The 16376-nt window shown below is 50.9% G+C and overlaps 1 protein-coding gene across 1 annotated transcript in view; it reads left to right on the forward strand.

Annotated features, from left to right (window-relative positions):
* Positions 1 to 1952: 1952 nt before the first annotated feature.
* The window catches only part of LOC137310094 (retinoic acid receptor RXR-alpha-like), an 85790-nt gene continuing 71366 nt past the window's right edge, over positions 1953 to 16376 (forward strand). The window contains exon 1 of the mRNA XM_067978049.1: positions 1953 to 2238. Coding sequence (XP_067834150.1) covers positions 2131 to 2238 — 108 coding nt within the window. The 5' untranslated portion in view covers positions 1953 to 2130. The remainder of the gene's footprint in view (positions 2239 to 16376) is intronic.

The following is a 16376-nucleotide window of genomic DNA, read 5'->3' on the forward strand; positions in this document are numbered from 1 at the left end:
TAGTATCGCCGGAGAGAGCAGAGACTCCGCGGAGTCGGCAGTATCGCCGGAGAGAGCAGAGACTCCGCGGAGTCGGGCAGTATCGCCGGAGAGAGCAGAGACTCCGCGGAGTCGGGCAGTATCGCCGGAGAGAGCAGAGACTCCGCGGAGTCGGGCAGTATCGCCGGAGAGAGCAGAGACTCCGCGGAGTCGGGCAGTATCGCCGGAGAGAGCAGAGACTCCGCGGAGTCGGGCAGTATCGCCGGAGAGAGCAGAGACTCCGCGGAGTCGGGCAGTATCGCCGGAGAGAGCAGAGACTCCGCGGAGTCGGGCAGTATCGCCGGAGAGAGCAGAAGAGTTGATGGTTCGGGTGTGGACCCTTTGTCAAAACTGCTCTGTCGAATGGTCGATGCCCCAAACGTTAACTTGCCTGCGTTCTCCGCAGACATTGCCTGACCCGCTGAGCGTGCGTCCCCAGCACATTCCCTCCCTCCCTCCCCCCCTCCCTCCCTCCCTCCCTCTCTCTCTCTCCCTCCCTCCGGTTTAGATTTCCAGCACCTGCAGTATTTTTTGTTTTTTTTTCCAAGCCTGAAACTCATGGACTCCAGAGTATTAAGTCTGGCAGATCCACTCCCGGCCTCGCCTGGTAACGTCTGCTGGTACCATGGGCGGAGTGGAACCTGGGCCCTGCCAGCTCTGTACGTTGCAGGGTGTCACAGGAACAGGGGAAGGCCATTCAGCCTCTCGAGCCTTTTCCACCATTCAATTAGATTAGGGCTAATCTGTATCTTAACTCCATCTACCCGCCTTGATTCCGTAACACTTAATACCCTTACCCAACAAAACTCTATCAATGTCACCTTTACACACAGCTGTTAGGGGAAGCTGGCTCACAGTGACTTGTATCGAGGAGTGTGGTGTCACCGCGCTCACACTCTCTCACTGCTCCTTCACTTCACTCTGCTGATTTTTACGTTTCCTGTTTTGATCAGACAGACCGATTTCAAACCATGTGCCTCACACTCTGAGAAACCACACACAGCCCTCACCGCAGAATCATCCGAGACAATTATTTCCACCAACTGTGATTCAATCAGTACTTTCCATCCAGATTTAGATTTATATATATATAAAAGGAAGAACTCCCATTTATATCAGCCTTTCTTGCTCTCTGCGTGCCTCAACGTGTTACCCTTCAAATAAACCCCTCCTTCCCTCCCTCGCTCCACTCCCTCCCACCCACCCTCAATTCCTTTACTCCCTTCCGCTCCCCTCCCTCCCTGCCCCTGCGCTCCCCTCCCTCCCTGCCCCTGCGCTCCCCTCCCTCCCTGCCCCTGCGCTCCCCTCCCTCCCTGCCCCTGCGCTCCCCTCCCTCCCTGCCCCTGCGCTCCCCTCCCTCCCTGCCCCTGCGCTCCCCTCCCTCCCTGCCCCTGCGCTCCCCTCCCTCCCTGCCCCTGCGCTCCCCTCCCTCCCTGCCCCTGCGCTCCCCTCCCTCCCTGCCCCTGCGCTCCCCTCCCTCCCTGCCCCTGCGCTCCCCTCCCTCCCTGCCCCTGCGCTCCCCTCCCTCCCTGCCCCTGCGCTCCCCTCCCTCCCTGCCCCTGCGCTCCCCTCCCTCCCTGCCCCTGCGCTCCCCTCCCTCCCTGCCCCTGCGCTCCCCTCCCTCCCTGCCCCTGCGCTCCCCTCCCTCCCTGCCCCTGCGCTCCCCTCCCTCCCTGCCCCTGCGCTCCCCTCCCTCCCTGCCCCTGCGCTCCCCTCCCTCCCTGCCCCTGCGCTCCCCTCCCTCCCTGCCCCTGCGCTCCCCTCCCTCCCTGCCCCTGCGCTCCCCTCCCTCCCTGCCCCTGCGCTCCCCTCCCTCTCCTCTCCGCTCCTTGTATAAGGGATATTGAGGTGTGTGTCAGTATAACTGGTCTCTGTATTAGGGTTGTGTGTGTAATGAAGGTGATGTTATGTTTTTTAGTTTGATATTTTAAAAGATGTGACTTTTTACTTCTTACTCTTCGGCGTGAGTGAGTGTGTCGATGAATTGTGATTTCCCTGGAGCAGCCATGAATGGGCCTTCTCTTCACCCCCAAATGATGGTCTCTGGGGTCAGCCCCCTCCATCAGCTCCCCCGGGCAGCTTCATTCACCTATAAGCACTTTGAACTCTCCAATGAATGGACTGGGCTCTCCCTTCTCCGTTATCAGCTCACCACTGGGACCACACACGATATCGATCCCGTCATCTCACGGCATGGGGTATGGAGGGAGCAGTCCACAGGTCAGTCTGTGAACAGGTGTCTTGCTCAGTGTCCGGTCAGCGGCCAGTAATGTGCGGAGAATGAATCCACTGACACTGTCTTTATCTGAGAAACTGACCATTAAGATCATTGGTAAAAGAACCAGTGGGGAGATGAGGAGGAATTATTTTACGTAGGGAGTTGTAATGATCTGGAATGCACAGTCTTGGACTGGCATCAGGGGTCGGGGATCAAGGCTGGGGTTGTCCTGGGACTGGGGTCGGCGGGGGTCGAGGGTCGGGCGTGGAGGCGGGGCTTGTCCTGGGACTGGCATGTAGTGGGTCTGTGTCTGGGCATGTTCTGGGGCCAGTATCCTGGGTTGAGGGTGGTCCCGTCCCACAGTGGGAGGGGGTGGGGGTTGAGGCTGGGATTGACGAGTGAATTTTATGTCTCAGCATTGAGGCTGCCATCTCCATGGGGCAGGAAGGCAGAGTGTAGAATACGCATCAAATTAATTTATCGACACTGTAGGTTATAAACTGGGCAGAGAGAGTGAGCTGATTGGGAACAGGCACACCGGCAGGGGTAGCACTGTAAATACCACTGACTTGATCTTTTAGAATAGGGTCAGGGAGGGGATTCACAGGTCAGGGGATCGGAGGGAAGGGTTTCACAGGTCGGGGTCGGAGGGAGGGGTTTCACAGGTCAGGGGTCAGGGAGGCGTTTCACGGGTCAGAGGCAGGGATTTTATGGGTCGCAGGGGTCGGAGGGAGGGATTTCACAGGTCGGGGTGGTCGGAGGGAGGGATTTTGGGGGTCAGAGGGAGGGGTTTCAGGGGTCGGAGGGAGGGGTGTCGGGGGGAGGGGTTTCAGGGGTCGGAGGGAGGGGTTTCAGGGGTCGGAGGGAGGTGTGTCGGGGGAGGGGTGGAGGGGTGTCGGGGGAGGGGTTTCAGGGGTCGGGGGAGGGGTTTCAGGGGTCGGGGGAGGGGTTTCAGGGGTCGGGGGAGGGGTCGGAGGGAGGGGTTTCAGGGGGTCGGAGGGAGGGGTTTCAGGGGTCGGAGGGAGGGGTTTCACTGGTCAGGGGGTGTGTTTGCAGTCACACACTCTGTTTTTAGAATGAGATTGGGGGGGTTCACTCTTTGGACTGTTCCTGAACTGTCTCTCATCACGAGAGGGCTTTCTTTATTGATGAATGAATGTAATCCTGGGTTTTAAACTTAAAAACTGAATATGAACAAGTTGGACAGAGACCGGGGGCAGCGGAGTGGTGTGTTTAGAACAAGAGGGGAGGGAGAAATCGCACAGAAAAAGATGGGAGAAGAAAAGACAAAAAGCCTTGGAAGCAAAGCTAGAAAACGTGATCAGGTCTGTTGTCATTGTGAGAGCCTCTTTGTAAAGGAGGATACTGGGAAATTTCAATTCCCTGTGGTGCTGTTCCACAAAGCACGGGAGGGAGGGAGAGAGGGAAGGAGAGAGACTGGATTGAGTCACTAGGTGTGGGGTACGGGGGGCACCGAGGTGTGAGATAAGGGAGTGTGACTGCAGAGGGTGAGGTTCAGCGTGTCCAATCTCAGCATCCATACAAGTGAACTCCAGGCAGGGTCACAGGACAGGAATTGGGGAAGGGACCCCCAGCTGATCCTCCTGCCTAGTCTGGGGACACGAAGGCCAATTGAGGCAACCCCTTCCCCTCCTTGTCCCAGTTTTGAGTAACTGTGCACTGGGATTAGAACCATAACGCACAGTACATTCACCCACTGAGTCTCTGTTGGAGATCCCACCATAGGAACTGCAGGGAAGGTGATAGGCAGCACATCCCACTCCCCCGTTGGTCAGGATAAGCCTAACTCAGTAACTTGACAGGAGTTAGAAGTTCTTTTTACTAAAAGGTATTTCAAAGTTTTCAAAAAAAGTCCAACCGGTTTTGTAGCTGCCGTGTAATATGGTAAGAACATAAGAAATAGGAGCAGGAGTCGGCCAGACGGCCCCTCGAGCCTGCTCCACCATTCAATCAGATCATGGCTGATCTTCGGCCTCAACTCCACTTTCCCGCCTGATCCCCATATCCCTTGATTCCCCCCGAGTCCAAAAATCTATCGATCTCAGTCTTGAATTTACTCAATGACTGAGCATCCACAGCCCTCTGGGGTAGAGTATTCCAAAGATTCACAACCCTCTGAGTGAAAAAATTCCTCCTCATCTCAGTCTTAAATGGTCGACCCCTTATCCTGCGACTATGTCCCCTAGTTCAAGACTCTCCAGTCAGGGGAAACATCCTCTCTGCATCTACCCTGTCAAGCCCCCTCAGAATCTTATTTGTTTCAATGAGATCGCCTCTCGTTCTTCTAAACTCCAGAGAGTATAGGCCCATTTTACTCAATCTCCCCTCATAGGACAACCCTCTCATCCCAGGAATTAATCTAGTGAACCTTTGTTGCACCGCCTCTAAGGCAAGTATATCCTTCCTTAGATAAGGAGACCAAAACTGTACACAGTACTCCAGGTGAGGTCTCACCAAAGCCCTGTACAATTGCAGCAAGACTTCCTTACTCTTGTACTCCAATCCCCTTGCATTAAAGGCCACCATGCCATTTGCCTTCCTAATTGCTTGCTGTACCTGCATGTTAATATTTTGTGTTTCTTTAACGAGGTCACCCAAATCCCTCAACACCAACATTTAATAGTTTCTCACCTTATCGAAAGCCTTTTGAAAAACCAAATATACTCCATCCACTCGTTCCCCCTTTATCTACCCTGCTAGTTACATCCTCAGAAAACTTCAATAAATTTGTCAAACATGATTTCCCTTTCATAAAACCGTGTTGACTCTGCCTAATCATATTATAATTTTCTAAGTGTCCTGTTACCACTTCCCTAAATAATGGATTCCAGCATTTTCCCGATGACTGATGTCAGGCTAACTGGCCTGTAGTTTCTTGTTTTCTCTCTTCCCTCCTTTCTTGAATAGCGGGGTTACATTTGCTACCTTCCAATCCGCTGGGACCGTTCCAGAATCTAGAGAATTCTGGAAGATCAGAACCAATGAATCCACTATCTCTGCAGCCACCTCTTTTAGAACCCTCGGATGTAGGCCATCAGGTCCAGGGGATTTATCAGCTTTCAGTCCCATTAGTTTCTCCAGTACTTTTTCTCTACTGACATTAATTATTTTAAGTTCCCCACTATTTTTGGTTTGCTTTTTGTGTCTTCTACTGTGAAGACAGATACAAAATATTTGTTTAATGTCTCTGCCATTTCCTTATTCCCCATTATAATTTCTCCTGTCTGAGCCTCTAAGGGACCGATGTTTAGTTTCGCTAATCTCTTCCTTTTTACATACTTGTAGAAGTTCTCACAATCTGTTTTTATATTTCTTGCTAGATTACTTTTTTCTTTTTTCTCCCTTTTTTTAATCAATTTTTTGGTCATCCTTTGCTGGTTTCTAAAACTCTCCCAATCCCCAGGCTCACTACTCTTCTTCACAACATTATAAGCCTCTTCTTTTAATCTAATACTATCCTTAACTTCTTTAGTTAGCGACGGATGGATCACTTTTCCCGTGGAGTTTTTATTTCTTTAAATGTTTCTTTAAATGTTTGCCATTGCTTATTTACTGTCATACCTTTAAATCTAATTTCCCAATCTACCTTAGCCAACTCGCCTCTCATCCTATGTAATTGGCTTTATTTAAGTTTAAGAGTCTAGTTTCTGACGATGTGACAGTGAACAGGATGTTCTTACTGAAGGAGCTTCCTGTCTGGGTAATAGACGGTCCAAATCGAACATTTATTTAGGACCTTTCCCTCTGCGTAACTGAAAGTGTGTCATTTCCTGGTCCAATAAATCAGGGGACTGTTAAAGCAGCAGCACTTCCTGAACATGCAGGAAATACTTGGCAAAGAGTAACTTCCCATCTGGGGTTTCACCCACCTCTAGTTCTGGACCTGACTTCCGCTTCCTTTCGGCCTGTCTCTGGGATTTCAGAGCAGTGTGACAGTAAAAGTGTCAAACACTCGGGCATAATTCTAGATTATGTCCTTCCAAGCCGTGCCTGAGCTGCCTAACACTGGGGTACAGTACTGGTGGGTACAGGTCTGTCACTGTATAACACTGGGGTACAGTACTGGTGGGTACAGGTCTGTCACTGTATAACACTGGGGTACAGTACTGGTGGGTACAGGTCTGTCACTGTATAACACTGGGGTACAGTACTGGTGGGTCCAGGTCTGTCACTGTATAACACTGGGGTACAGTACTGGTGGGTACAGGTCTGTCACTGTATAACACTGGGGTACAGTACTGGTGGGTACAGGTCTGTCACTGTATAACACTGGGGTACAGTACTGGTGGGTACAGGTCTGTCACTGTATAACTCTGGGGTACAGTACTGGTGGGTACAGGTCTGTCACTGTATAACACTGGGGTACAGTACTGGTGGGTACAGGTCTGTCACTGTATAACACTGGGGTACAGTGCTGGTGGGTACAGGTCTGTCACTGTATAATACTGGGGTACAGTACTGGTGGGTACAGGTCTGTCACTATAACACTGGGGTACAGTACTGGTGGGTACAGGTCTGTCACTATAACACGGGTACTGTACTGGTAGGTACAGGTCTGTCACTGTATAACACTGGGGTACAGTACTGGTGGGTACAGGTCTGTCACTGTATAACACTGGGGTACAGTATTGGTGGGTACAGGTCTGTCACTGTATAACACTGGGGTACAGTACTGGTGGGTACAGGTCTGTCACTGTATAACACTGGGGTACAGTACTGGTGGGTACAGGTCTGTCACTGTATAACACTGGGGTACAGTTCTGCTGAATGCCCCTGTTGGACCGGGCTCTCCACACTGGGCTGCGTTTGTCGGCTCTGACTTAGCCTTCATTTGTTCCGGCCTGTCTGTTGCAGGCTGACCCGTGGTGAGGCGCATTGTTCCTGCCGCATGACAGGGGTCCAGGTTTATTAATCTTTGCTCCATTGATGCATTAGTGTTCGGGGACTGGGCTAGGGGTGGAGGGGGAGAGAATATACAGGCATCCGTTCTGGAGCCTCCGCAAAGATCCAGAAAATTTAAATCCTGCGACATTCACCAAGCTTTCTGAGGGACTCTCAGTTTAAAAAAAGAAAGAACGAACTCCCATTTCTCCAGAGTATTTAACGACGTCTGGTTGTCCCAAAACGCTTTACAGCCACTGAGGTACTTTTTGAAGTGTAGTCACTGTTGTAGGAAACATGGCAGCCATTTGCGCACAGCAAGATCCCACAAACAGCGATGTGATAAATGACCAGATAATCTGTTTTTTAGTCGTGCCCATTAAGGGATCAGTATTGGCCCAGGACCAGGGAGAACTGCTCTGTTCTTTTTTGAATTAGTGCCATGGGATCTTTTACATCCACCTAGAAAGGGCAGACGGGACTTTGGTTTAACGTCTCATCCAAAACACAGCATCTCCACAGCGCTCCCTCAGTACCGACCCTCCGACCGTGCAGCGCTCCCTCAGTGCCGACCCTCCGACAGTGCAGCGCTCCCTCAGTACCGACCCTCCGACAGTGCAGCGCTCCCTCAGTACCGACCCTCCGACAGTGCAGCGCTCCCTCAGTACCGACCCTCCGACAGTGCAGCGCTCCCTCAGTACCGACCCTCCGACCGTGCAGCGCTCCCTCAGTGCCGACCCTCCGACCGTGCAGCGCTCCCTCAGTACCGACCCTCCGACAGTGCAGCGCTCCCTCAGTGCCGACCCTCCGACAGTGCAGCGCTCCCTCAGTGCCGACCCTCCGACAGTGCAGCGCTCCCTCAGTACCGACCCTCCGACAGTGCAGCGCTCCCTCAGTACCGACCCTCCGACAGTGCAGCGCTCCCTCAGTACCGACCCTCCGACAGTGCAGCGCTCCCTCAGTACCGACCCTCCGACAGTGCAGCGCTCCCTCAGTACCGACCCTCCGACAGTGCAGCGCTCCCTCAGTACCGACCCTCCGACAGTGCAGCGCTCCCTCAGTACCGACCCTCCGACAGTGCAGCGCTCCCTCAGTACCGACCCTCCGACAGTGCAGCGCTCCCTCAGTACCGACCCTCCGACAGTGCAGCGCTCCCTCAGTACCGACCCTCCGACAGTGCAGCGCTCCCTCAGTACCGACCCTCCGACAGTGCAGCGCTCCCTCAGTACCGACCCTCCGACAGTGCAGCGCTCCCTCAGTACCGACCCTCCGACGGTGCAGCGCTCCCTCAGTACCGACCCTCCGACAGTGCAGCACTCCCTCAGTACTGCACTGGGAGTGCCGGCCTGGATTTTGTGCTCAAGTCTCTGGAGTGGGGCTCGAACCCATGACCTTCTGACTCCATGGTGAGAGTGCGACCACTGAGCCACGGTTGACCTCAATGACCAGTGCAGGACCCTCCCCATTTACCAGGCTGTGTGAGGGACCCTGAATAAAGATGACTGGACAGTCATCTCTCACCAGTTCAGTGGAATGTTTGTTTTTATTAAGTGTCACACACCCTGAATACTTGACGAACTCCCTGATTTCCTCCATTCTCTGAATATTTTGCTGCCCTCTGTTTGACATTGCCTAGCTGATGGATTATTTGTTTTGTTTTATTTTACATGTTCTTGTGAACTGATTAAACTCTTGATTTGGTTGAATTTTTAAACGAGCTTGTGCTGGGAGGTGTATGGCCATTAAACTCAACTTTACATAAAACTAACTGGAAAGATCGGCCTGATGGTGTTAGACTGCGGACGTGTCATTCTGTCTTAACTTGTTTAAACACAGAAATACATATGCCGTGTATTGTTCATGGTTTTGTTCTCTATGTTCCCTCCGTGTCTCTAGACAGAGTTTGTGACCAAGTAAGTAAGGGGGTACCTGGGTATCTGCACTGACCCTGAGCTGGGGTGAGGGCTGCCCAGGAGTGGGGTTCCAGCTCTGTCTATCATTTGATTTGGGGAGCAGTCTGTTCGAGTAGCTGAGGGTGCACAGACACTGCACCCCACCCTTTCACCCCCCCTTGCCCTCTGTCCCCGCCTCCCTCTCCTCCCCCCCGCCCCCCCCTGCCCGCCTCCATCTCCCCCCCCGCCCGCCTCCCTCTCCCCCCCCCCCCCCCCCCCCCCGCCCGCCTCCCTCTCCCCGCCCGCCTCCCTCTCCCCCCCCCCCCCCCCCCCCCCCCCGCCTCCCTCTATTTCCCCCCCCCCCTCCTCCCTCTCCCCATAGTAACAGCTAACTTGAGAGCATAAATAAGGACTGTTGTGACTGCAGAGAGCCAGGGGCTGAGTAAACGTTGCCCAGAATCTTTTCTTTCCTCCTCCCCTGCTTCTGCCTGGATCCCCTGGCACTTTTGAACTGTCACATTCAGAATGACATACCGCCATGAGACCATTTATGGAAGCTCGCATGAGGTCAGCAGGAAAAAACACAGAGCGTTTACTGTGCCAAGAAAACCATTTTCTGTGGCCGATTCAGACAGCTCCCTTATGGATTTCATTAGCTGTCTTCCTGTATGCCTGCGAGGTAACAGCCTGTCTCAGCAAGGGCCTCCTGCTAATCACCAGGACGATGAATTGCTTGGTGTCACCAGTGTCTCCTCCCAGGCAGACCTGGCCTGAGCTTCCTGTTTCTCTCTCAGGGTTGTGAGGGTTATTGCCTGCAGGTGTTCCTTGCCCTCCTCTGCTCCTAATCCCAGCTCTCCACTCTCTGCTGTCTCGAGCTTTTATGAGTGTCTGAATTTCCAAACGTTCACTGCCTTCGTTAAGGCAAACAGTTTGCAGGACTTTGAGGAAACGCGCCAGTACTTTCCAGCTTTAACAATCTCTTTTTTTTTCTCTCTGTCTGGTCTCCCGAACATCTGTGTTTGACCGATTGCTCGTCCTGAGAGTTTTAATTGTAGCAATAACTTGTTAATCAGTGTTTGATTTTATTTACTATGAGCTGGGAGATGTTGGTTCAGTCCTAGGGGTTTCAGACTGAGTGAAATTCCCAGACCCTGTCCCCATCAACTGTGAGAAATAGATAACGGGCCAATTCCAGACTCCGTCCTTAAACTGGAGCTGTGTATGGGGCGACCCTTCTGAACTGTATAACACTGGGGTACAGTACTGGTGGGTACAGGTCTATCACTGTATAACACTGGGGTACAGTACTGGTGGGTCCAGGTCTGTCCCTGTATAACACTGGGGTACAGTACTGGTGGGTACAGGTCTGTCACTGTATAACACTGGGGTACAGTACTGGTGGGTGCAGGTCTGTCACTGTATAACACTGGGGTACAGTCCTGGTGGGTACAGGTCTATCACTGTATAACACTGGGGTACAGTACTGGTGGGTACAGGTCTATCACTGTATAACACGGGTACAGTCCTGGTGGGTACAGGTCTATCACTGTATAACACTGGGGTACAGTCCTGGTGGGTACAGGTCTATCACTGTATAACACGGGTACAGTCCTGGTGGGTACAGGTCTATCACTGTATAACACTGGGGTACAGTACTGGTGGGTACAGGTTTGTCACTGTATAACACTGGGGTACAGTACTGGTGGGTACAGGTCTATCACTGTATAACACTGGGGTACAGTACTGGTGGGTCCAGGTCTATCACTGTATAACACTGGGGTACAGTACTGGTGGGTACAGGTCTGTCACTGTATAACACTGGGGTACAGTACTGGTGGGTACAGGTCTGTTGCTGTATAACACGGGTACAGTACTGGTGGGTACAGGTCTATCACTGTATAACACTGGGGTACAGTCCTGGTGGGTACAGGTCTATCACTGTATAACACGGGTACAGTCCTGGTGGGTACAGGTCTATCACTGTATAACACGGGTACACTATGTAAAAAGAAAAAGATTAGTGAAGACAAATGTAGGTCCCTTACAGTCAGAAATGGGAGAATTTATAATGGGGAACAGGGAAATGGCAGAGCAATTAAACACATTCTTTGGTTCTGTCTTCACGGAAGAGGACACAAATAACTTCCCAGAAATGCTGGGGAACCAAGGGACTAGTGAGAAGGAGGAATTAAAGGAAATTAGTATTCGTCAAAAAATAGTCCTGGAGAAATTAAGGGGACTGAAAGCCGATAAATCCCCAGGGCCTGATAATCTGCATCCCAGAGTACTAAAAGAGATAGCCATGGAAATAGTGGATGCATTGGTTGTCATCTTCCAAAATTCTTTACATTATGGAACAGTTCCTGCAGGTTGGAGGGTGGTAAATGTAACCCCACTATTTAAAAAAGAAGGGAGAGGGAAAACGGAATTACAGATTGGTTAGCCTAACATCAGTAGTAGGGAAATGCTGGAGTCTATTATAAAGGATGTGATAACAGGACACTTAGAAAATATCAATGGGATTAGACAAAGTCAACACGGGTTTATGAAATGGAAATCGTGTTTGACAAACCTACTGGAGTTTTTTGAGGATGTAACTGGTAGAATAGATAAGGGAGAACCAGTGGATGTGGTTTATTTGGATTTTCAGAAGGCTTTTGATAAAGCCCCACACAAGAGGTTAGTGTGCAAAATTAAAGCACATGGGATTGGGGGGAATATACTGGCATGGATTGAAAATTGGTTGACAGACAGGAAACAGAGAGTAGGAATAAATGGGTCTTTTTCAGGGTGGCAGTTAGTGACTAGTGGGGTACCGCAGGGATCAGTGCTTGGGCCCCAGCTATTCACAATATATACCAATGATTTGGATGAGGGAACCAAATGTAGTATTTCCAAGTTTGCTGGCGACACAAAACTAGGTGGATTGTGAGATGTGAGGAGGATGCAAAGAGACTTCAAGGAGATTTGGACAAGTTGAGCGAGTGGGCAAATACATGGCAGATGCAGTATAATGTGAATAAATGTGAAGTTATCCACTTCAGAAGGAAAAACAGAAAGGCAGAGTATTATTTAAATGGTGATAGATTGGGGAATGTTGATGTACAAAGGGACCTGGGTGTCCTTGTACACCAGTCACTGAAAGCAAACATGCAGGTGCAGCAAGTAGTTCGGAAGGCAAATGGTATGTTGGCCTTCATTGTCAGAGGATTTGAGTACAGGAGCAAGGATGTCTTACTGCAGTTATACAGGGCCTTGGTGAGACCACACCTGGAGTATTGTGTACAATTTTGGTCTCCTTACCTAAGAAAGGATATACTTGCCATAGAGGGAGTGCAGCGAAGGTTCACCAGACTGATTCCTGAGATGGCAGGACTGTACGAGGAGAGATTGGGTCGACTCGGCCTGTATTCACTCGAGTTTAGAAGAATGAGAGGGGATCTCATTGAAACATATAAAATTCTGACAGGGCTCGACAGACTGGATGCAGGGAGGATGTTTCCCCTGGCTGGGGGGTCTAGAACGAGGGGTCACAGTCTCAGGATACGGAGTAGGACATTTATGTCTGAGATGAGGAGAAGTTTCTTCACTCAGAGGGTGGTGAACCTGTGGAATTCTCTACCACAGAAGGCTGTGGAGGCCAAGTCGCTGAATATATTTAAGATGGAGCTAGATAGATTTCTAGACACAAAAGGCATCAAGGGGTATGGGGAGAGAGCGGGGCTATAGTGTTGAGATAGAGGATCAGCTATGATCATATTGAATGGGCTCGAAGGGCCAAATGGCCTACTCTGCTCCTATTTTCTATGTTTCTATGTACAGCACTGTTGGGTACAGGTGTGTCACTGTGTAACACTGGGGTACAGGTGTGTCACTGTGTAACACTGGGGTACAGGTGTGTCACTGTAACACTGGGGTACAGGTGTGTCACTGTGTAACACTGGGGTACAGGTGTGTCACTGTGTAACACTGGGGTACAGGTGTGTCACTGTGTAACACTGGGGTACAGGTGTGTCACTGTGTAACACTGGGGTACAGGTGTGTCACTGTGTAACACTGGGGTACAGGTGTGTCTCTGTGTAACACTGGGGTACAGGTGTGTCACTGTATAACACTGGGGTACAGTACTGTTGGGTACAGGTGTGTCACTGTATAACACTGTCAGACAATTTGTGAACAGCAAGGTCCCACAAACAGCAAATGAGGTAGATGAGCAGATGACCAGTTTTAGTGGCCCTGTGTGAAGGATGAATGTGCCATTGAGTATCTGCGGCAGTGCAGGGCCGGGCTCAGTCTGGTCTCAGCGGGTTGCCTTGGGTGCTCGGTGCTCCTTCCTGCCTGAGCTTTTGCTCTGGAGAGCTGGACTGCGTGTGGATCGATTTTTTGATTACACCTCAAACACCTTGGAACGTTTTTCTACGTTAAAGTCGCTAAATAAATGCAAGTAATTGTTGAATTCTGAATTGTAGCTACATCCTGTTCTCCCAGAGACTGATCATCTTTTTAATTAGTGATTTACCTCTCAGATCCACTCACAAACTGAGTTTTACTGTCTCCAGTGCTTGTTAATGCCAGTATGTTACAGGACAGCAAACTGTTGCAAGTGGTTAACGTGGAGGTGAGTGGCCTTTCTGCAGGAATTTCCACTGTGATGAATCTCAGACCCAGACGCCCTGCTCGTTATTCAGGCTTTTCCCCCATTTTCTCCCACCCCCACCTCGTCGGAAGGTACTGACTGTCTGTTGGGCAAGATTCTTTGGGTACCGGCTGTGCTTTGGTACCTCGTTCAGTTGACTATTCTTAATGTGTATGAATCCAGAGTATCAAAAGGGCCATTCAACTACAGAGTGCATCACACCCAAGCCTGATCATGTCCTCAGCTGAAGTCCACACACACACACACACACACACACACACACACACACACACACACACTCTGTCCCTGGTTAGTGATCAAGAGCAGGAAATCTGGCTGATTATTTTTTTATCTTCTCTTTTCCTCTCCCCCAAAGTGCTGTAGAAGGAAGTGATGTAAGGGAAGTATAGGCATTCTGCTCCCTATCTAACCCGTGCTGTACCTGCCCTGGGAGTGTTTGATGGGACAGTGTAGAGGGAGCTTTACTCTGTATCTAACCCTGTACCTGCCCTGGGAGTGTTTGATGGGACAGTGTAGAGGAAGCTTCACTCTGTATCTAACCCTGTACCTGCCCTGGGAGTGTTTGATGGGACAGTGTAGAGGGAGCTTCACTCTGTATCTAACCCTGTACCTGCCCTGGGAGTGTTTGACGGGACAGTGTAGAGGAAGCTTCACTCTGTATCTAACCCTGTACCTGCCCTGGGAGTGTTTGATGGGACAGTGTAGAGGAAGCTTCACTCTGTATCTAACCCTGTACCTGCCCTGGGAGTGTTTGATGGGACAGTGTAGAGGGAGCTTTACTCTATATCTAACCCTGTACCTGCCCTGGGAGTGTTTGACGGGACAGTGTAGAGGAAGCTTCACTCTGTATCTAACCCTGTACCTGCCCTGGGAGTGTTTGATGGGACAGTGTAGAGGAAGCTTCACTCTGTATCTAACCCTGTACCTGCCCTGGGAGTGTTTGATGGGACAGTGTAGAGGGAGCTTTACTCTGTATCTAACCCGTGCTGTACCTGCCCTGGGAGTGTTTGACGGGACAGTGTAGAGGAAGCTTCACTCTGTATCTAACCCTGTACCTGCCCTGGGAGTGTTTGATGGGACAGTGTAGAGGGAGCTTTACTCTGTATCTAACCGTGTACCTGCCCTGGGAGTGTTTGATGGGACAGTGTAGAGGGAGCTTTACTCTGTATCTAACCCTGTACCTGCCCTGGGAGTGTTTGATGGGACAGTGTAGAGGGAGCTTTACTCTGTATCTAACCCTGTACCTGCCCTGGGAGTGTTTGACGGGACAGTGTAGAGGGAGCTTTACTCTATATCTAACCCTGTACCTGCCCTGGGAGTGTTTGACGGGACAGTGTAGAGGGAGCTTTACTCTATATCTAACCCTGTACCTGCCCTGGGAGTGTTTGATGGGACAGTGTAGAGGGAGCTTTACTCTGTATCTAACCCTGTACCTGCCCTGGGAGTGTTTGATGGGACAGTGTAGAGGGAGCTTTACTCTATATCTAACCCTGTACCTGCCCTGGGAGTGTTTGATGGGACAGTGTAGAGGGAGCTTTACTCTATATCTAACCCTGTACCTGCCCTGGGAGTGTTTGATGGGACAGTGTAGAGGGAGCTTTACTCTGTATCTAACCCTGTACCTGCCCTGGGAGTGTTTGACGGGACAGTGTAGAGGGAGCTTTACTCTATATCTAACCCTGTACCTGCCCTGGGAGTGTTTGACGGGACAGTGCAGAGGGAGCTTTACTCTGTATCTAACCCTGTACCTGCCCTGGGAGTGTTTGATGGGACAGTGTAGAGGGAGCTTTACTCTTTAACACTAATCTCCGGTGTCTGATACAGTAGTGAAGTGTTCCATTTCCCACCACTGACATCCCTCACACGATGCACAAAAATTCACCTCTCAAACACAAGCCCTATTTGCCGTAGATTATCGGATCACATGCCTGTTGTAGAAACTCTCGACACCGGCCCTATTTTTAGCTTCTGCTTGTTAGTTTAGTCTGGGGGTGTGAGAGTATGACTGACCCTATCTCCTGTCCCCAGGATTCTGCCTCTTTCACTCAGCTGACTCCTATTTCCTATTAATAACAACACCTGATACCGAACAATCCTCCCTCTGGAGCAATCAGCCAATTGCTGTACGCTGGGTAGAGGGAAGGTGCGGAGTTTAAGATTTTGCTGAGGAGGAAAAGCCGAGGAGGATCGAACCATGCAGGTTGGACACAGAGCTTCCCCTATAATTCAGGGGGTCTGTGGTATTGTCCGGTGTGGCCTTGAGCCATATAAACCCTGGAAGTGGCTATTCTCATCTCTCGACTATGCTGAATTAGTTGGTGGCGGCTGGGCTAGTGGTGGAGTGCTGTCGAAGGCCTCCGTCTTTCTTGGGGTCAGAAGTCACCGAGGGAGTGGTGATTGTGGATCGCCGACACTATGCATCCTGAAGATCAGGCATACCGCAGCCACAGGGGGCCTGTTTCAGGGGGTCCCACCCAATAGAAGTGAATAGAAAGGAGTTTTGGTGGATCTGGACTTCATCCAGTGTTGGAAGGGGAAGCGGTTTGGTCTGTTTGGAGTTGTATTTGTGAGTGTGGTTTGTGCTCTGTGACACTTCCTCTGCATTCTGCAGTGCGGGTGGGCCAGTGCCAGCAATCGATCGCTCCCACACTCGCTCACTGCTGCTCTTTGTTGAATTGGCAGTTTCAAT

Source organism: Heptranchias perlo, unplaced genomic scaffold (genome assembly GCF_035084215.1).
Source record: "Heptranchias perlo isolate sHepPer1 unplaced genomic scaffold, sHepPer1.hap1 HAP1_SCAFFOLD_215, whole genome shotgun sequence".
In the NCBI taxonomy this organism is placed as follows: domain Eukaryota; kingdom Metazoa; phylum Chordata; class Chondrichthyes; order Hexanchiformes; family Hexanchidae; genus Heptranchias; species Heptranchias perlo.